The sequence below is a fragment of the Myotis myotis genome, unplaced genomic scaffold (genome assembly GCF_014108235.1).
Source record: "Myotis myotis isolate mMyoMyo1 unplaced genomic scaffold, mMyoMyo1.p scaffold_m19_p_5, whole genome shotgun sequence".
In the NCBI taxonomy this organism is placed as follows: domain Eukaryota; kingdom Metazoa; phylum Chordata; class Mammalia; order Chiroptera; family Vespertilionidae; genus Myotis; species Myotis myotis.
In genome coordinates, this window is record NW_023416357.1 from 101415455 (window position 1) to 101436359 (window position 20905).

Sequence of the window (20905 nt, forward strand, 5' to 3'; positions counted from 1 at the left end):
TTTTTTAAGTGATGGGATTTTTGACTGATTGGTCCTTTACTTTGCAGCAGGCCCCCTGCCCAGAATATCCTATCTAATAAAAGAGAAACATGGTAATTAGCCGTACATCCGCTACCCTTCCCATTGGCTAATCAGGGTGATATGCAAATTAACTGCCAGCCAAGATGGTGGCCGGCAGCCAGGCTACTGACAGGAACAGGAGGCTTGCTTGCTTCAGTGACAGAGGACTCCAACGTTCCCCGCCTGCCACTGCTGGGCTCTGAGCTGCTAAGAAACATTATTACAAATATAGAAGCTAAACTAAACCCCAGAAACCTGTTTTCAGTCAGCCGGGATCTCAGAGCTGGAGTTGCAACAAAGTTTCAAATACAGAAAGTAAACAAAGCCAGAAACCTGCTTTCAGCAGCGAGGTCTCACAGCTAAAGCCAGCTCTCAGCTCCAGTGACAGCCATAAATCCAAGAATAAAAAAAAAAAAAAGGAAAAAAGGAGCGGTTGGGAGCTTCAGTCATCCGCCAACTTGAAAATGGTCCTCAGCCCCTCACCCAGGCTGGCCAGGCACCCCAGTGGGGACCCCCACCCTGATCCAGGACACCCTTCGGGCAAACCAGCCGGCCCCCACACGTGCACCAGGCCTCTATGCTACATAGTAAAAGGGTAATATGCCTCCCAGGACCGGGATCAGCGGAGCCGCGAGGCCTCCTGGCCCCTGGAGCAGCGTGACAGGGGGCAGTGCCCAAACCCCCTGATCACCCTGCTCTGTGCCTGATAGGGGGGAGCTCCCCAACCCCCTGATTGGCCCTGCTCTGTGGGTGATAGAGGGCGGCCCCCCAACCGCCCCCCTGGGCCCTGCTCTGTGTGTGACAGGGTAGAGCCATAACCTCCCATCAGCCCTGCCTGAGTGTGACAGGGTGCGGCGCCCCAATCCCCTGATCTGCCCTGCTCTGTATGTGACAGGGTACAGAGCCCCACCCCCCCTGATGGACCCTGCTCTGTGAGTGACAGGGGGCAGCACCCCAACACCCTGATTGGCCCTGCTCTGTGCGTGACAGGGGGTGGCACCGCAACCTCCCCATTGACCCTGCCTTGAGTGTGACAGGGGGCGGTGCCCTAACCCCCAAATAGGCCCTACCCTGAGCGTGACTGAGGGTGGCATCACAACCTCCCGATCCGCCCTGCTCTGTGCATGACAAGGGGCAGAGCCCCAACTCCCCAATAGGCCCTGCTCTGAGCCCGACCAGGGGCTGAACCTAGGGATTGGGCCTGCCCTCTGCCACCCGGGAGCAGGCCTAAGCCAGCAGGTCGTTATCTCCCGAGGGGTTGCAGACTGCGAGAGGGCACAGGCCGGGCTGAGGGACCCCTCTTTCTACCCCCCAGAGTGCACAAATTTTTGTGCACCGGGCATCTAGTCCTAATATATAAAAAGGTAGGGGCTGTCACAACCAAAACAACCAGATGGAAACTGAGCAGCAGGCTGTGGGGGCGGCCAGGCTACCAGGAGGGTTAGTGAGCGATGACCAAATGACTGAACAGCAGGCTGTGTGGGGCGACCAGGCTGGCAGGAGGGGCAGTTGGGGACAACCAGGCTGGTGGGTGGGCAGTTGAGGGCGACTAGGCTGGTGGGGGATTGGCAGTTGGGGGCGACCTGGCTGACAGGCAGAGGCGGATAGGGGTGATCAGGATGGAAGTGGGGGCAGTTAAGGGCGATGAGGCAGGCAGGCAGGTGAGCAGTTAGGACCTGCGGTCGTGGGTTGAGAAAGGGATGTCCGACTGCCAGTTTAGCAAATTATTGAACCCAAGGAAAAGTTGTGGAAATCCCTGGAAAGAAATTTGTGGGTAACCTGGGACCCATTATCTGGGGTTAGCATCTGAAGTTGGGGCAGATTGGTGGGACAGAACCCTTAACCTGTGGGGTCTTCAATAACTCCTGTTGGCGTCAGAATTGAGTTAAATCAGAGGAAAGAAAGTGGTGTCCACAGAGACTGGAAACAGCTTGGTGGGGAAATCCCACAGCTGGTATGGACTGTGAGAGTTGTAGAGGAGAAACAGAGGTGATTTTCCCCTTTCGGGCCCTGAGGAGGCCCCAGAAGAGCCAGTGGCCCTGGATCTGAAGGATGAATCAGGTCAGGCAGCCCTGGGGAAGGGCCAGGTGGGGCTGATTGGGTGTGGGGAGGCCCCAGGGCTGGGTCTCAAAGGACCCAGAATCCTGGGATAAAGAGTCTGGTTGTAGAAGAGTCAGACACACAGTATGCACTCAATCAATGTGTATTTAATTAATTTTGATTTTGCTCAAAAGTTGACTTGTTTATACTCAAAATATAAGCTGTGTATAGCATGTTGCTGCACACGTTCCCCAGGAAGGTGGAGCCTTCTGCTTTTGGCCAGGAGATTGGAAAGGATTCCTGTCAATAATAGAGTAGGTCCTCAGGTAACCTGGGAGATCAGTTTCTATAGCTTGACATAAGGCCATTTTTGCCATAAGTCAGATATGAAGTGAAACAGTACAAAAAAATGAAAAGAAAGGTAACAATTCCTGTCGTAACCAGGACATGATAAAGGTAACCCGAGGACTGCCTTTCCTGCATCTTGATTTTCTGGATCTTGATTTCTTCAGCCTGCAAAAGAAGGTGGGCGTGTCAGACAGGGCCCGGAGCTGACAATGGGAGGGGGGTATGGGCAGTCAGTTTGAAGGGGCTGCCAGACCTCCAGGCCGATGGAGGGCCCCACTACCTTCTCAGATCTGAACTGTGCCTCCTTAAAACCATCCCCAACCCTCCCTCTTACTCATATGCAGCCCCCACCGCCACCCCCAGACAGCCCCAGACCTCCCCAGATGCTAATCCCAGGCTTGCTCTGACCTTATTCCACCAGAAGAAGCTGATTCCTGTGAGTCCTGCTGCCACGGAGCCCACGGCTAGCACAAGCGCACCAGGCCCTGTTACTGATAACAGTAATTTCAGACCGCTCCCGCCCTATATGGAGGAAAAAAGGGGAAGGGTGACCTGTGACCCCAGGCTCGCCACGCAGGATAGAGACAATGAGGGGACTATGGGGCTCAGGGTCCTGGCTGACAGGACGGGTGGAACCAGGGGTAAGAGGAACACTCAAGATGGCACCATCCACTGAGCTCAGTGGGAAGAATGGGCTTCAAGGCAGATGCTGGCTCTGCTCCACCCTCTGTAGTGAGCAACTGGTGGCCTCAGGATGGCCCTTGGCCCTCTTGGCGCTGTCACCTCATAGGTCATGGGGATGGCACCTTTCAACCCCTGGGCTGGAGGGAGAAAGAAAGTGGCCAGTGGAACTGCTCACAGGGTGAGCTGGGCACCATGTAGAGCAGTGGTTCTTAACCTTCTGGCCCTTTAAATGCAGTTCCTCATGTTGTGACCCAACCATAAAATTATTTTCGGTGCTACTTCATAACTGTAATGTTGCTATTGTTGTGAATCATAATGTAAATATGTGATATGCAGGATGATCTTAGGCGACCCCTGTGAAAGGGTCGTTAAACTATCAAAGGGGTCGCGACCCACAGGTTGAGAACCGCTTCTGTAGAGGGTCTTTCAGGCTCTGGGGGATGTGGCCCTTCTGACACCCCCAGCTGGGGATGGAGGCTGAGGGACCCTGTGTAACCGGACAATCAGTGGGTCCGTGCTGCTGTCACTCCTTGAGCCAATTAAGCAGAGACAGGATTGAATCATTATGAGCGTTTATTCCAATGATGTTGGCAGCGTTGGTGAGCAGCAGGTCATCCCCAATCATCTGCTCTGCACCTCACCGTAAGCCCGCTGCTTATATTGAGTAGAAGGACAAAGATTACCTGGGGAAGTAGGCGAGTGTATGCCAAATGGGCAGTTTACAGGTCATACAGGCTGGAGATTTGCAAAGGCCTGAGCATCTGCAAAGGCTGGGGGTCTTCAAAGGGCTGGTGATATGGGAAGGGCTCCAGGCTCTGGTTTCTACAACTAGGCTGTTAGTCTTTCCATATTGATAGGCAGCTCCCTGGTGGGGATAATAGGATGCATTTCCAGGTGAGCTCCCAGCCAGGTTAGAATGTGCCTTATTTCATCAGAACAATCCAATCACGGTTAACAGAGCATGATTAATGTTTCTTACAATTTCAGTTGGTCCCCAATATTCTCTTTCTGCCCCTATCACCTGGGTCCTCTGAGAACTGGCCTGTCGCTTGAGATGCCCCAGCCCATGGTCCTGGGGTCTTAGCCCAGGGGGAAGCAGTGGGCCCCCTTATAGGCCCTTAGTTGTCCTGGGTGCACCCTGTCAGTGGGGGAAATGACCAGAGTCCTGTTTTTGTCCCAGGAACTGGTGGCTGGGCATGGCCAGGCCTGGCTGAATCTCACCAAAAGGAGCTTGAGTGCGGTACTTCCTGTTACCGGCATCTTCTCCAGGAATCAGAGCTCACACCTGTGGGGAGAACACCCAAGTCACCTACCCACACACTCCAACCCCCTAGGGCCTCAGGATCTGCTCCTCCAAGTCGGAAGCCAGGTCCCAACCTCACAGAGATCCTGCTCTGAGGGGATCACCTGGACAACATGAGACCTGAGGGTTAGTGGCTCTGGACCAGGCCCATATTCTGGGGGTGGAAGGATGGGGGTTTGTGTGTGGAGTCCCAGTGCCAGGCTTTGCCTTGGGCTCAGGAGTCTCCTCTGTAGGCCTGGGGGAGAGCTCACCTACTCCTTCCCCCCCATCCTCCCTCATTGCCTTTGAGCTCCCCAGCCTGGCTAGGGCTTCCCGTTGTAGGAGACATGCCTCTATGATTCATCTTCATAGAAAAGAAACAGCCTGTAGCCAGTCAGTTACTGAATATCCCAGGAACAAGCAGGATGTGGGAGGGGAGGTGGGGGGAGATTATGAGAGCTGTGCACCTGGCTGGTAGCACATTTTCCAGGAAGATTCCCTAGACAAAGGGAGGTGGAGACAATTAGAAAAGGCCTCAGCCAATTAAAAAACAACAACAACAACAAACAATAGGAGACAATAAGACCTAGGCGACCTATGGGATAGAATGTAAACTCCCTATACTCAGCCAAAGAACTGGAGGAGGGACTTTCACACAAGAGGAGAAATATTGCCTGTGCCAGCTAATTCAGGTGAGCCTGCACCAACGGACACCCGCTCTGGAGAGTTTTAAGTCTCATTTTCACCAGACTCTGTCTCTGAGTCTGTTATTTGAATTCAGACAGGTGAGCCCTTCCCACACTGTCTCCTCACCCACCGTGGGAAACTGTTTTGTGAGGGAGCCCCTGAGGCCACCAGCCCAGGCTTTGCCCCACCTCCTGCCCATCCTCTGCAGCCCCTCCAGCTGTGCCCCACCCATACCTTGAAAACCCAGACTTGGCTCCTGGGGCCCTGGGCCCCTCTCCTCTGCTCCCGGGGTCTATGGGGATACTCACCAGCAGCCCCCTCCCCCATCCTTGTCCACCAGGCTATTTCCTTTGGCTGCTCAGAATTCCTGACACCCCTCCTCCCCCAACTCACTGCTCCCAGCAGGACCCATGGATAAGAACCTGCCATGGGACACATCTGGGGAGGACCTGAGGGGGTGGCCATCTGACAGGTGGTAGTGGGGTGAGGGTGACCCCACTGAGTACAGAGAAAGGAACAGCTGGGGTCCTTGACCCACTGACACTCCCTGCCCAGCTCCCCCCGCACATTCCAAGGCCAGGGTGTCGCTAACCCTGGCTCTCACCCTTTGTCCTCAGTTGCCCTTCTGAAGGCAGATCTGCTTCCTGCCTGCAAATCATTTCCCTGCTGTATCTAGGCCCCCCTTGGCTGCGGCCCCCATTCCCTGAGGCTGAGCCTGCCGTCCTGTTCCAGAAAACGAACCCCCTGTCGGACTCCCACATCTTGGTGAGGCAGCTCTCCTACCCTGGTGCCCCTGCCTGTCCCCCTGCTCTTACCTTGAGGAGGAGGCCAACCTCTCTCCTCCTGCTCTGGCTGGTCTGACCCAGAAACAGACTTGGGACTTTGCTTCCTGCTCTTTCCGGTGTGTACCCAGTGGTTTCCCTGAAATCATGTGCCTTTTTTTCTGAGGTGATTATGATTCAGTTATTTTGTTTTCCTCTCACTTGCTCTGAAGAAAAAGCAGTTAACACATAGCTTTTTGTGAGACAACTAAGGACAACTGAGGGCGAGGGACAGAGGAGAAAATCAATGCCTGGGCAGGCTTGCCTCGTGGCTGCTAGAGGAGAAATATAGTTGAAGCCCCAGATACTAGGGGCAGTGCCAGGGGGTGGTGGGGACTGAGGCCAAGGATTCCATAATTCTGAGTCATTTGAAGAGGACCCTGAGCCTGTTGTGCAAACAGAGCTTCAGGTCCAGTCCTTGTGTCCAGTCCCCGCCCCACAGACTGCAGCCCCCATCCCGCACTCAGAATCCCCGGAGCCAACATTTTTTGGCAAAGGCCCTTCCCCTGGAAGCTCACAGTGGTAGAAATGCTATCAGAAATGTAGGAGGAGAGAACCAAGATGGCGGCGTAGGGAGTAGACCTGTGCGTGCTGCCTCCCACAACATCATTGAAACTGTTACAGTTAATCCCTTCTTGTACTGGGGAAATGGAACCAACTGTGGTCGAGGGTAGCCCAGGGTATGGGGCAAGTTGATATTAGTAGTTGGGAAACGGGGCAAGTTGATATCAGTAGCTAGAGCAACTGGGCAAGTTGATTAATGAAGACCGTGGTAACGGGGCAGTGTTCATTAATGTACCCCAGGTAACTTTGGGTGTGATTAGCCAACCGTTGTATGGTTTTTGGGAATAAAAGCCTGGCCCAGAACCAGGGTTGGTGCTGTCGTGGGAGAACACGCCTACTGCAGGCGCTGGCCAGCTTTTCAATAAATCCTCACTTGCTGCTTAAGACCTAATTGGAGTTGGTGGTCTTACTCTCTCAAACATTGGTCCATAACAAAACTACCAACTATAAGACAAACAACCACCACTCAGAACCATGGGGAAGTTGGCCCAGTGGGAGATCTACAACTGGAAGAAAAGAAAGAAGCGCAGTGAGACTGAGTGGGAGCTACAGAGGCGCCCAAAACAGAGGTACACAGTCGCACGCCAGGCGGGCTGCAACTGGATGCGCAGTTTTTTTTCATTCGGAACCGGTTACGAACCCTCAAATCCTCTGGGCTTGCTCGGGCCAGACTCTGAGGCCCCAGGCCCCACGGGGAGAGGCGGCACAGCCCTGCAGTGGTCGGAGAGCGGGGGAGGCTCTGGCGCGAGCTGCTCACCAGCACTGGGGGACGCAAAGTCGGGTTTCCAGGAGAGGCGAGGACCTGCAGAAACGCCGCCATTGCTGTTTGCCCCGCCCTGGCAGCTTCCTGAGACCCCGCCCTACTCAATTTACATCCCCATCCAAGCTGTGCCAGGTGCACACAAAGACCCACCTGCGCTTTTGCAGCCTAGCCCAACAAATTGCAGACTTCAACTCCCCACACCCATGGGAGACGCGCTCAAGAAGCAGACCCAGGAGAACCAAGAAGGCAGCGTAAGGAAGAGACCGGTGCATGCTGCCTACCACAACAACATCGAGGCTACCAACTGTGGGACAAACAGCTATCATATGGAACCATGGGAAAGCTGGCCCAGTGGAGGCTCTACAACTGGAAGGAAAGAAAGAAGAGCATTGAGACTGAGTAGGATGTGCAGAGGCACCAAGTACAGAGCCCAACCCAGCAGGCTTCAGATTTCGGCTCCTTGCATCCGGGAGGGACGCACTCGGGGGGCAGAGTAGGGTTCGTGGCAGGCCGGGGCTGGGCCGGCTGGGCCAGCGATGTGGAACCGCTGTACCAATAGGCGCACAAGCACGTCCATCGTTTCCAGTCTCGTGTGGGACGCTGGGGGACGGCAGGCGGGCAGTCTGTGCACTTGGTGGTGGGCGAAGTCCGAGCAGGCATACTGGATGTTCGGCCACCAGGAAAGCCTGGAGATTTTGTCTGGTGGGGAGCCGCCCGGCAGGGGACAGAGTGCCAAACTTTGAGTTTCCCCAGTGAGGCTGGGATGGCCCCGGTAAGGTCGGGGTGACCCCGGTGAGACCGATGCAGCCCCGGTGAGTTCGGGACGGCCCTAGTGAAGTTGGGACGGCCCCAGGGAGGCCGAAACGGCCCCAGTGAGGCCGATACAGCCCCAGTGAGGTCGGGAGGGCCCCAGTGAGGTTGCGGTGGCCCCAGTGAGGTCGGGGCGGCTCCAGTGAGGTCGGGACCACCCTGGTGAGGTGGAAACCGCCCTGGTGAGGTCGGGACGGCCCCGGTGAGGTTGAAACAGCCTCGGTGAGGTCGGGACGGCCCCAGTGAGGTTGAGACAGCCCCGGTGAGACCGAAATGGCCCAGGTGAGGTCAGAATGGCCCCGGTGAGGTTGAAACGGCCCTAGTTAGGTTGGGAAGGGCCCGGTGAGGTCGAAACAGCCCCAGTGAGGTTGAAACAGCCCTGGTGAGGTCGTGACGGCCCCAGTGAGGTCGGGACAGCCCCGGTGAGGTTGAAACGGCCCCGGTGAGGTTGGGACGGCCCCGGTGAGGTTGAGACAGCCCTGGTGAGGCCAAAATGGCCCAGGTGAGGTTGGGACGGCCCCGGTGAAGTCGAAATAGCCCCGGTGAGGTTGAAACGGCCCCGGTGAGGTTGTGACGGCCCCGGTGAAGTCGGGAGGGCCCTGGTGAGGTTGAAACGGCCCTGGTGAGGTTGGGACGGCCCCGGTGAGGTTGAGACAGCCTTGGTGAGGCCGAAATGGCCCAGGTGAGGTCGGGACGGCCCCGGTGAGGCTGGGACGGCCCCGGTGAAGTCGAATGGCCCCGGGGAGGTTGAGACGGCCCCAGTCAGGTCAAGACGGCCCTGGTGAGGTCGGGACTGCCACAGTGAGGTCAAGACGGCCCTGGTGAGGCCGAAACGGCCCAGGTGAGGTTGGGACGGCCCCAGTGAGGTTGGGACAGATAATGGGGACCAGTATAGACTGATGAACAGGGGTAGATGCTGAGGCAGAACAGCATTGAACAAACTGTCAAACTACAGTGGGAAGCCTGGGGAGGGTTTGGGGGGCGGTTAAGAGATCAACCGAAGGACTTATATGCATGCATATAAGAATAACCAATGGACACAAGACACTAGGGGGTAGGGGCTGGGGGAATGTCAAACGGGGGGGTGGGGGGGGAAGGAGACATATGTAATACTTCAAGAAATAAAAATTATTAAAAATAAATAAAATAAAATAAACAATGAAAAAAATAAGAAATGTAGCAGGAGAGGAGGAGATTGTGACCGGAGGTGGGAGGTGGGGGAGGCAGGGAGGAACCAATGAGAATAATTTAAAAGTGGAAGGGTTAGAATTTTATTATACTGAAGTTTGTCCAAGCACAAAATTTTTTAGATATTATTAAGATTAAGTAAAACTGCCTAAATCTAATGAACTTTTTGGCACAAAAAATAAAAAAAGAAAGAAAGAAAGAGAAAAAGAAATGTCGCAGGAATGAGATAAACACTGGAAACTGGATCTGCAAGGCCATCTACCCCTGCGCAGAAGGGTGCTCTCCCAGCTGGAAATCAAGGGCAAAGCACAGAAAGGGAAGTCTGATGGGGTTTTATTTCCTGACACGGGGTCTGCCCTGCCCCTCACTCTGAACTCTGACTTGATTGGTCAGGGCTCAGAGCTCGGCTTCCCATTATTGTGTGATTGGCTAATTCAGAGGAAGGGGAGGGGTAAGACAGAGCCCAAGATGGTGGCCCCCAGGGGAGCTGTAAGTCCTGTGGGCCTAAATGGCAGCTGCCTAAACGGCTCTTTGACAGAAAAGCTTACTTGTTTATTCTCACAACAGCCAGAAGCCTTCAGTCTTGGGAGACTTTCTGGAGGAGGTAACATTTGGGCCTGGGAGGGCAACAACCAAGGGGCACCCTGGGGAAGGCCAGCAGGAGGGGCCTGAGGCTCCTGGGGAAAGTCCTGCAGGGAGGACCCTCAGGGAGGGCCCCTGACACAGACAAAATAACAATCAAGCTCACCGCCCGCCACCTACCCACCCCCACCCCCCACCCAGCACCCACCATCCCTGTGTCTCTGCATCTGCCTACCCAGCTGAACTTGCTGAGCATGCAGCCTGCCGGACGTGTGCCTTGAGAACCAGGGGAATACAGAGTTCCTGTTCGAATGCATGATAATTTCAGTTAATTGAACTAATAGCCTGTAGTTGGGCATTTAGTTTTTTTCTACTTTTTTTTATTATGAAGTTGTGCCAGCAGTATATGTACATGAATGAGTTAAAATAAAAACATTCAAACCCGTAAAGAATTTTTGTGAGTTTATTTGAGCCAAACTCTACAATTGCCGGGAAGCAGAACCTCAAGGGATTGAGATAATGCTCTAGATCAGGAGTCCTCAAACTTTTTAAACAGGGGGCCAGTTCACTGTCCCTCAGACCGTTGGAGGGCCGGGCTATAGTTTAAAAAAAACTATGAACAAATTCCTATGCACACTGCACATATCTTATTTTGAAGTAAAAAAACAAAACGGGAACAAATACAATATTTGTATTTGCATGTGGCCCGCGGGCCGTAGTTTGAGGACCCCTACTCTGGAGAATGGTGGGTTACATCTATATTTATACATTGCAATCAAAGGAAGAAACGTAGGTGAATTACATGAAATCCATTGGTGATAGATCAATGGATGGGAAAAAGCAAAGTGGGGGGTGGGGGAACCCCTGGGATTGGATAAAAAGTGAAATGATAGACATGTACTTAGGTGGGTGCAGGATCAATGAACATGATAACAATGAAGGAGTTTGTGGTGTCTGTCCTGGCACATTAGGTTGTGCCCCAAAGGGAAGTGACAAGTTACTCAGATATTTCAAGGGTATGTTTTCATAGATGCAAAGAGACAGATAGGCTCAGTTAAGGTAAAGGTTGACCTTATCAGTGAAGATACCGGCCTAGGATATAACTACCCACCATAACTGCTTTTAGTTAAAGTTTAATTTCAGACCATCCTTTGTGGTTACTTTAGGTCTCTGAGTCTTCAAGACCGCCATACAGGCCGCCCCTGAGCTTGTCAGGTTAGCATGTGGCCCCTTTCATCCATAAATGTTTCCGTTGAAACTCGAATTTCGAACTGGGCAGGATGCTAAGGTAGCTTCCTGGTTTCTTGTCCAGGTGGATTGGAAGAATGAAGCCATGGACAAAAGGTGGTATAGGAAAAGGTGGAAATTTATTGAGAAACAAGCACAGAATCCCACGTGGGGAGGGGGAGAGAGTCTCACTAAGTCCCTTTCTCTAAGGTTTATAAAGGCTGCAGTTCTTTGTGTCCTGATATTCCCTCTGACTGGTCACTAATAGCAGCTTCAGAACTCAAACCCCACGTGGGGTTCCCCTCTTCTGTCCCTTTTGTTTTTCTATTCCCTTTGGCCTTCCTCTTCCTTCTCTGAGTGAGTGGCTTCCTTCCCTTTACTCTGTAAATGCACACTTCCTGGCTGCTCCCTTATTCTGTGAATGTATACCTTTGGGCAGCTCCCAGCTTTGCAGCCTTGTGGTTCTCCCCATGGAACCCCTAATTCCTAAAACTTCCTAAACCTGCCTATTTTACCTGTAAAAAGTCCTTTCACCTTCAGCCTGCATGGTGCTCTGTGGCCCCTACAGTGATCAGCTCCCACTGTGCCTCTGGGGGGCTCTGCAGTGCAGGGCTGAAGGGGCCGGCTAGTGGAGGGGAATGCCACTTCATATTTTATCATTTTTAAGTGATGGGATTTTGACTGATTGGTCCTTTACTTTGCAGCAGGCCCCAGCCCCCGAGTATCCTAATAAATAAAAATCCAGTGGCCATCACAACCAAAACAACTGAATGGACAACCAATCAGCAGGCTGGGTGGGGCGATAAGGCTGGCAGGGGGGTTAGTGAGGTAGGACCAAACGACTGAATAGCAGGCTGTGTGGGGTGATCAGGCTGGCAGTGGTGTACAGTTGTGGCCGACCAGGCTGTCAGGGGTTGCAGTTGTGGGCGACAAGGTCAGCAGGGGGGCAGTTGGGGGTGAGCAGGCCAGCAGGGAGTGGCAGTTGGAAGCAACCAGGCTGACAGGGGGGAAGTTGTGGGCAACCATGCCGGCAGGGGGGGCAGTGAGGGGCCACCGGGCCGGCAGGCAGGGGCAGTTGCGGGCAACCAGGACAGCATGGGGTGACCAGGCCGGCATGTGGCGGGGCAGTAAAGGGCAACCAGTCTGGTACGGGAGGCTGTTAGGAGTGACCAGGTTGGCAGGGGGGGCAGTTAGGGGCAATCAGGCAGGCAGGCAGGCAGGTGAGCAGTTAGGAGCCAGTGGTCCTGGATTACAAGAGGGATGTCTGACTGCTGGTTTAGGCCCGATCCTCTGTAGACATCTGTTGGGGTCCAGCCCCAGCAGGTCCAGGGGTTCCCAAAGGTGTGGACGGAGTCGGCAAAGAAGGAATTACAGGGAGACAGTGTTCAGTTGATCAGGAGCCTACCCAGGTTCTCTAGCCAGGTTCTCCAGCCAGGTTCTGTTCTTATTGTCCTGTTACATCTGTATTTATAGCATTAATCCTATATGCATGCTTCTATAATCACATCATGCTTCTATAATCACATCATGGTATGTTTTGGGTAATCTTCTACAGTTCCTTGTTTCATTTCCATAGTTTCTTATCCGACCTTTGCCAAAAATCCCACCTCCATCTAGTTCTGTTGATTTTAATCCTATCCATTCTATTCCAAATGTGTTATCTCCATTCCAAGGTCACTATTCTACTGTTCTGTTAAGCTACAAGGAAGTAACTGAAGGAGATTATCCTAAGTAAAGATTATGTAGCTTAAGCGTGATTGTTCATAGTTAAGGTGATTAACTACCCGCCTGGAACTTAGTTAAGGGGTTTTACTGATTTATTCCCTTCCTTAGTCCTGTTAATCCCTAACTGCAGGGAAAAATCCCCACCTGGGGAAACAACCTTTCTCAGAGAGGTGACCCTGGTTTAGAACACATAGTGCTAAGAAGGGGAGCAAACATATTAAGAACAGTATGCCATATACACCAGGTCCCTTGAAACATATGCTGTGCAGATATTTCTTCCCTGCAGCGACTGTGTCAGGTAGCAAGGATGGACCGGCTTCCAGCAGACATCCCCCGAGGGGTCCCAGATTGGAGAGGGTGCAGGCCAGCTGAGGGACACACCCCACCCCCGTGCACTGGGCCACTAGTCCTTTATAATAAACGAATGATCTTTCTAAACCATATTCCTGGATTCTGTGAGCGATTCTAGCAAATTATTGAACCCAAGGAGAAGTCGTGGGAATCCCTGGAAAGAAATTTGTGGGTAGCCTGGGACCCATTATCTGGGATTGGCATCTGAAGTTGGGGCAGATTGGAGAGACTGAACCCTTAACCTGTGGGGTCTTCAATAACTCCTGTTGGTGTCAGAATTGAGTTAATCAGAGGAAACAAAGTCGGTGTCCACAGAGACTGGAAACAGCTTGGTGGGGAAATCCCACAGCTGGTCTGGACTGTGAGAGTTGTAGAGGAGAAACAGAGGTGACTTTCCCTTTTCGGGCCCTGAGGAGGCCCCAGAAGAGCCAGCGGCCCTGGATCTGAAAGATGAATCCGGTCAGGCAGCCCTGGGGGAGGGCCAGGTGGGGGCTGATTGGGTGTCGGGAGGCCCCAGGGCTGGGTCTCAAAGGACCCAGAATCATGGGATAAAGTCTGGTTCTGGAAGAGTCAGGCACACAGTATGCACTCAATCAATGTGTATTTAATTAATTTTTATTTTGCTCTAAAGTTGACTTTGTTCATAATGAAAATATAAACTGTGTATAGCATGTTGCTTCACACGTTCCCCAGGAAGGTGGAATCTTCTCCTTCCGGCCAGGAGATTGGAAAGGATTCCTGTCAACACATTTCTTGAATCTTGTTTTTGAAGGCCTGCAAAAGAAGGACCATGTCAGACAGGTCCGGAGCTGACAAGGGGAGAAAGGTATGGTCAGCCATTTTGGAGGCCAATGGAGGGCCCCACTACCTTCTCAGATCTGAACTGTGCCTTCTTCAAACCATCCCCAGTCCTCCCTCTTACTCATACACAGCCCCCACCCCCACCCCCAGCCAGCCTCAGACCTCCCCAGATGCTAATCCCAGGCTTGCTCTGACCTTAATCAAGTGGAAGATACCGATTCCTATTCCTATTCGAGTCCTATTGCTAGGGCCACAGATAGCACAAGGGCACCGAGCCCCGAAGCAGATAGTAGTAATTGCACACCACCCGCTGCCTATATGGAGGAAGAAAGGGGCAGGTCATCCACAGCTGCACCCCACCACCTTTATTGGGTAGAAGGACAAAGTTAGCTACTTTTATTGGGTAGAAGGACAAAGATTACAAGGGGAAGTAGGTAAGGGTATGCCAATGGGCAGTTTACAGGTGATGTAGGCTGGAGATTTGCAAAGGCCTGTGGGTATGCAAAGGCTGGGGGGTCTTCAAAAGGCTGGTGATATGCAAAGGGCTGGAGGCTCTGGTTTCTGCAACTAGGTTGTTAATCTTTCCATGATAATAGGCAGCTCCCTGTAGTGAGCAACTGGTGGCCTCAGGGTGGGCCTTGGCCCTTCTGGGCCCTGCCACCTCATAGGTCATGGGGAGGATGGGCTGCATTTCCAGGTGAGCTCCCAGCCAGGTTAGAATGTGCCTTCTTTCATCAGAACAAAGCAATCACGGTTAACAGAGCATGATTAATATTTCTTACAGCCCTAGCTGGTTTGGCTCAGTGGATAGAGTGTTGGCCTGCAGACTGAAGGGTCCCAGGTTTGATTCTAGTCAAGGGCACATGCCTGGGTTGCAGGTTCGATCCCCAGTGGGGAGCATGCCAGAGGCAGCTGATCAATGATTCTCTCTCATTGATGTTTCTATCTCTCTCCTTTTCTCTCTGAAATCAAGATATATATATATTTCTTACAACTATAATTGGTCCCTGAAAGGGTTAATCAAGAAATAGGGCCCTAGCCAGTTTGCCTCAGTGAATAGAATATTGGCCTGCGGCTGAAGGGTCCCAGGTTCTATTCTGATCAATGGCACATGCCTTTGTTGTGGGTTCGATCCCCAGTGTGTGGCATGCAGGAGGCAGCCAATCAATGATTCTCTCTCATCACTGATGTTTCTATCTCTCTCCCTCTCCATTCCTCTCTGAAATAAATAAACATATATTTAAGAAAGAAAAGAAATAGGGCTCTAACTTAGCAGAAACTAAGTTCGTTCTGCAAGCCTAAGCTTTGCAAAAACATATTCCCCTTGAGCAAATATTTTACAAGGACTTCTGAGACTAGAACTCTTGCACAGCCCAGATACATGTGTCAACAGAAGCCACCTGCAGCCCAGCCCACATACGTGTCATCCAAAGCCACCTGCAGCTCTCCCTAAGCACATAAAAAGCCTGCTTCCTCCTCCATTCGCTGTTGACTTCTTCTCGAACTCAGCCTGTCTGCACCCAGATTGTGCTAGGGTGAGGGACTGCGGCATGGAAGGGTTACAGAATGTCACAGAATGTGCTAAGGGGAGGAAATGGGACATGAGAAATTGAATGTGCTGGGTGGGGGGACTGACGTATGGAGGACTGTGTCAGGGTTAGGAACCATAGAAGAAAAGTTGCTAGATTGTCTTAGAAAAACAGTGTGTTATGATATGCTCCAGCCAGGTGTGACTCTGTTTACCCCCCTTTGTGCTTATGAACTTTCTGTGAACTTCTAAGGAACAGCTAATGGAATGCTTTGTATTTTTTTTCTAACACTGATTTGCTATAAAGGATCATACTGCACCCTTGGTCTCTGCCACATGCTCCGAAGCTCCCAGAGGGGGAGATAGGCGCTGTGGTCAGCTGGCCAGCTTAATAAAGGCTCTTAAATTTAAATTCTGAGTCGGTGGTCTATCTCGCTGAGCCAACCCATAACATTATGCCTTGAATAAATATAATTTTGGCTACACTGAGCCTTGAGTTGGTTTTGTGCGACCCTGGCCCAACTCGGAACCTTTCAGACCCCGATATTCTTTTTCTGCCCCTATCACCTGGGTCCTCTGAGAACTTCTGGCCTGTCGCTTGAGATGTCCCACCCCATGGTCCTGGGGTCTTAGCCCAGGGGGAAGCAGTGGGCCCCCTTATAGGCCCTTAGTTGTCCTGGGTGCACCCTGTCAGTGGGGGAAATGACCAGAGTCCTGTTTTTGTCCCAGGAACTGGTGGCTGGGCATGGCCAGGCCTGGCTGAATCTCTCCAAAGAGAGCGTGAGTGCAGTACTTCCTTTTTCCATCATCTTCTCAAGGAATCAGAGCTCACACCTGTGGGGAGAACACCCAAGTCACCTCCACACACTCCAATTCCCCTAGGGCCTCTGGATCTGCCCTTCCAAGGTGGAAGCCAGGTCCCAACCTCACAGGGATCCCTAGAGGGGATCACCTGGACAACAAGAGACCTGAGGGTTAGTGGCCATGGAGCCAGCCCCATTCTCTGGGGGTGGAGGAGTGGGGGTTTGTGTGTGGAGTCCCAGGGCCTGGCTTTGCCTCGGGTTCAGGAGTGTGCTCTGCAGGCCTTGGGGAAGAGTTCACCTACCCTTCCCCACCCCCCCATTGCCTCTGAGCTCCCCAGCCTGGGTGGGGCTTCCCATTGTAGGAGACGCATCTTTTCATCTTCATAGAAAAGAAATAGCATTTGGCCAGTCAGTTACTGAATTTCCCCAGAGCAAGCAGGATATGTGAGGGGAGGTGGGGAGAGAATATGAGAGCTGTGCACCTGGCTCTTAGCACATTTTCCAGGAAAATTCCCTAGAGCAGTGATCGGCAAACCGCGGCTTGTGAGCCACATACGGCTCTTTGGCCCCTTGAGTGTGGCTCTTCCACAGTGCGAAGTTGACTTAAAACTTTAAGTAAAGTTTATTAAGTTAATTTTAGGGAATGTTGTGGAGTGAAAGAAGATGTAGTGTCAAAGATTGAGAAAGGTATGTTGAGATGGTTTGGACATATAGAGAGTGCCGGAAGCTGGTCCATCCTTGCTGCTTGACTCTGTTGCTGCAGGGAAGAAACATCTGCACAGCATATGTTTCAAGGGATCTGGCGTATATGGCATACTGTTCTTAATATGTTTGCTCCCCTTAGCGCTGTGTGTTTTAACCAAGGTCACCTCTCCGAGAAAGGTTGTTTCCCCAGGTAGGAATTTTTCCCTGAAGTCAGGGAGGGAATAAAACCCCTTAACTAAATGCCAGGCGGGTGGTTAATCACTTTAACTACAAACAATCACGCTTAAGCTACATAATCTTTACTCCCTGGAATTGAGATAAGAAACGCCCTAATCTTTGGAATAGAAATTGATAGGATTAAAATCAACTGGTATAAATACAGATGTAACAAGACAATAAAAGACAGAACCTGGCTGGAGAACCTAGCGAGAGAAGATGGCAAGAGAACCTGGCTACAGAACTTGGCTGGAGATCCTGGCTAGAGGAACCTGGCTATGCTGATCAACTGAATGCTGGCTCTGTGTCATTCCTTCTTCCCTGACTCCATCCACACCTTTGGGAACCCCTGGACCTGCTGGGGCTGGACCCCAGCAAGAGAGGATGAACAAAAGGAGATAGACGAAACAAGTATACAAGACGAGTGTGGATGGGAGAGTTGGAAGGGGTTGACCTCAGCGAAGGTACCTCAATCAGATTGAGGACGTTTTTAGAAAAGGCCAGTTTAGGAGTATCCTAATTAAGTTAATAGCAGTGTACCTACCTATATAGTTTAAGTTTAAAAAATTTGGCTCTTGAATGAAAACCACTAGCGCCAGACACCAGGACAGCGCTGGGGCTGAAGGAAAGATGGAGCATTTCACGGCGCTGTTCGGAGCTCAGGCTGGCCCACCCCCGCCCCCAACCGCATTGGGCTTAGGACCAGGAAAACCTCCACCCCTGCCTCCTCCTCCTCCAGGCGGGAGGCCCGGCACGGCTCCGCCCCCCACCGCGGCCAGGGCCGGTGCTGACAAGTCAGCAGCTGGTTGCGGTCCCTTCTACCTAATGCGGGAACTGCCAGGCAGCACGGAGCTGACAGGCAGCACCAACCTGATCACACACTACAACCTGGAACATGCCTATAAAAAAATTCTGTGGGAAGAAAGTGAAGGAGAAGCTCAGTAACTTCCTGCCTGACCCACCCGGAATGATTGATCTGCCAGGTTCCCATGATCACAGCAGCCTCCGCTCCCTCATCGAGAAGCCCTCTATTCTTGGTGGCTCTTTTAATCCTATCACAGGGACCATGCTGGCTGGATTCCGCCTCCACACTGGCCCGTTGCCAGAGCAATGTCGTCGGATGCATATTCAGCCTCCCAAGAACAAGAATAAGCACAAACAGAGCTGTACCCGGGATCCTGTCCCCCCAGAAAGCCATCTGACTCAGATCACAAGAAAAAGAAAAAGAAAAAACAAGAGGATCCTGAACGGAAAAGGAAGAAGAAAGAGAAGAAAAAGAAGAACTGACACAGTCCAGACCACCCAGGTATGGGCAGTTCTCAGGCCAGCAGCGGCGCAGCCTCTGCTAACAGGACGACTGGACTCTGCCAGAATGACTTTTCCTGCTGTACTGAACCTGCTGTCACAAGCTGCCTTCCTGGCTCTTGGACACCGCCTTCGGAGCATCTCCGGCGGCTGGGTCAGAAGCAGTCCTGCTGTGCCCATAAGAGGAATGAATGCATTATGAGAGAGAAGGGCCATGCTTTCGTAAGGCTCAGTCCAGCTTTCTCATGGACATCTCGTCCTCTCCCAGGGAAGCTTTCTTTTCATCTCTTTTGTGCAGTTTGTCTGATTGAGGACTTTATCTGATTTGTTAGGGTTTTTCTTTAAAAAAAAATTGCATTTATCAAACTGGCTGAAGTATGGCTGCCTATTAAGAGGTAAGTGCCTGCCGAAACCGGTTTGGCTCAGTGGATAGAGCGTCAGCCTGCGGACTGAGAGGTCCCGGGTTCGATTCCGGTCAGGGGCATGTGCCTGGGTTGCGGGCATATCCCCAGTGGGAGATGTGCAGGAGGCAGCTGATCGGTGTTTCTCTCTCATCGATGTTTCTAACTCTCTATCTCTCTCCCTTCCTCTCTGTGAAAAATCAATAAAATATATATTAAAAAAAAAAAAAAAAGAGGTAAGTGCCTTTCTGTGAGAGTCAGAGTTTAAGCCACGGCATGCTAAGATCTGGGAGGATTTGGACCTTGTATTATATTATCAGTAGGCAGGGAACCAACCAAAATGAAATTGGGGAACATGGTCCAAAAGTTAGGAAGAGTTTGTTAATACCTTTCCACAGACAAATAGCACCTTGCCCATAATGTTGACAACCTGAATGAGCTTCATACTCCATCTGAAGAGCTGACCCAGTTAGGGCTTGACTGTATTCTAGGTCAATTTTGTGTTGAAACAGAATAGCCAACCAAAAAAGCACCTACAATCAATCACCACGGTACTTCAATAAGTTGGTCAAGCCCATGATTTTTTTGGAAGTGAATATCTGGCAAGCAAAGGTAAATGCTTCTGCTTTCCGCCCGACTGTTGCCGCCATCATGGACACGAGTCGTGTGCAGCCTATCAAGCTAGCCTGGTCACCACGGTGCTGGGCAGGACCGTTCCCAGGGACAGTGCACGCGGGTCCGGGTGGAGTTCATGGGCGACACTAGCCGCTCCATCATCCGCAACGTGAAAGGCCCTGTGCGCGAAGGCAACGTGCTGACTCTGCTGGAGTCGGAACGAGAGGCTCGAGGGTTCGCTGAACTGGTGCCTGGGTCCTGGCTGTCTGGGTGAACCGTATAGCCCATGGGGAAGATGCTCCACTGTTAATAAAGCGTTTATGTAAAAAAAAAAAAAAAAAAGGTAAATGCTTCTCTTATCTTTATACTAGTAGTAAGAACTTTGGAACTGCCTCATTCCTTAGTTAAGACAAAGTATTTGGCTGATGTGAAAACATTTCTAAGCTTCTAAGACAGCAACAAAAAATCAGCCTAAACTAACAAAATGTAAAGTTAAGTACCTTTGTCTTTGCAGGCCAAATAACTGAAAAAAATCTGAGAAAACCCAGCCTAATGTAATCAGACTTGAAGTTAAATTGGCAAAACAGTTAATATCTATTGCTACGAGCCTCTACATCGTAGAGGGAAAACCACTCATTCATTTAGCTCCAATTTTACAGTAGGATTTTAAGAGTTCACATACTTGTTATAAACAGTGAAAATAAAGGGTTCTAGCCAGTTTCCTGAGATTAAGTGTCCAAGGGTGCCTATTAAAATTAGGGCACAGCCTTTTGCTTTTGCAAATAGAAGACAAAAATAGGAGATATCAAATTGAACTGCCACCCATATGTACAGTTGGCCTTTAAGAGGGCTTTCATACTTTGATCATTCAATCTTCCCTTTGGCTACATCCAAAATGAAGTTTACTTTTCAGAGACAATTCTGTATTAAGAAACAAGTGTGGTGCTCGCTTCGGCAGCACATATACTAAAATTGGAACGATACAGAGAAGATTAGCACGGCCCTTGCGCAAGGATGACACGCAAATTCGTGAAGCGTTCCATATTTAAAAAAAAAAAAAAGAAACAAGTGTGGCACAAGTCAAGAGTTCTCTAAGCTTCAAGATGACAGACTTTAGTAGTTGCAAATGATTTCCCATCCCCAGGAATTTTTGGGATTAAATCACTGGGGAAAAACACCAGAACCTGTTGTCTTAAGTGGTTATTTTCACTGTTATGCCCAGATTTCAAGACCCCCCCAAAGATCCACCAGGGAGCGCCAAATCTGATGCAAAAGCAGAGAGTCTTTTATTCAAGCTAGCTTGGTCCCCCTCTGCCTCCATTACTGGATTCGAGAGAGAGCCCGGAGTCCCAAGAGAACAAAGAATTTATAGGGCTTGGGGTCGGGGGTGGGGGGGAAC

General features: G+C 51.4%; 1 protein-coding gene, 1 long non-coding RNA gene, 1 other non-coding gene and 1 pseudogene across 3 annotated transcripts in view; 3 read left to right on the forward strand and 1 right to left on the reverse strand.

Annotated features, from left to right (window-relative positions):
- The window catches only part of LOC118656871, an 18623-nt gene extending 12640 nt beyond the window's left edge, over positions 1-5983 (reverse strand). Inside the window, exons 1-3 of the long non-coding RNA XR_004967732.1 lie at positions 5917-5983; positions 4354-4417; positions 2857-2970 (exon numbers count right to left, since the gene is read on the reverse strand). This is a non-coding gene — a long non-coding RNA (uncharacterized LOC118656871). The remainder of the gene's footprint in view (positions 1-2856; positions 2971-4353; positions 4418-5916) is intronic.
- An 11713-nt stretch (positions 5984-17696) lies between these two features.
- Positions 17697-18534, forward strand: LOC118656569 (annotated as a pseudogene).
- A 995-nt stretch (positions 18535-19529) lies between these two features.
- On the forward strand, positions 19530-19848 carry LOC118656867 (40S ribosomal protein S28-like). Its single transcript, XM_036310621.1, is given in 3 exon segments — positions 19530-19576; positions 19579-19602; positions 19605-19848. Coding segments are annotated over 3 exon segments (234 nt in total). The 5' UTR covers positions 19530-19542; the 3' UTR covers positions 19781-19848.
- Positions 19849-20448: 600 nt separating this feature from the next.
- Positions 20449-20555, forward strand: LOC118657112. The gene has a single exon (XR_004967851.1). It is a non-coding gene; the product is annotated as a U6 spliceosomal RNA (small nuclear RNA).
- Positions 20556-20905: the final 350 nt, after the last annotated feature.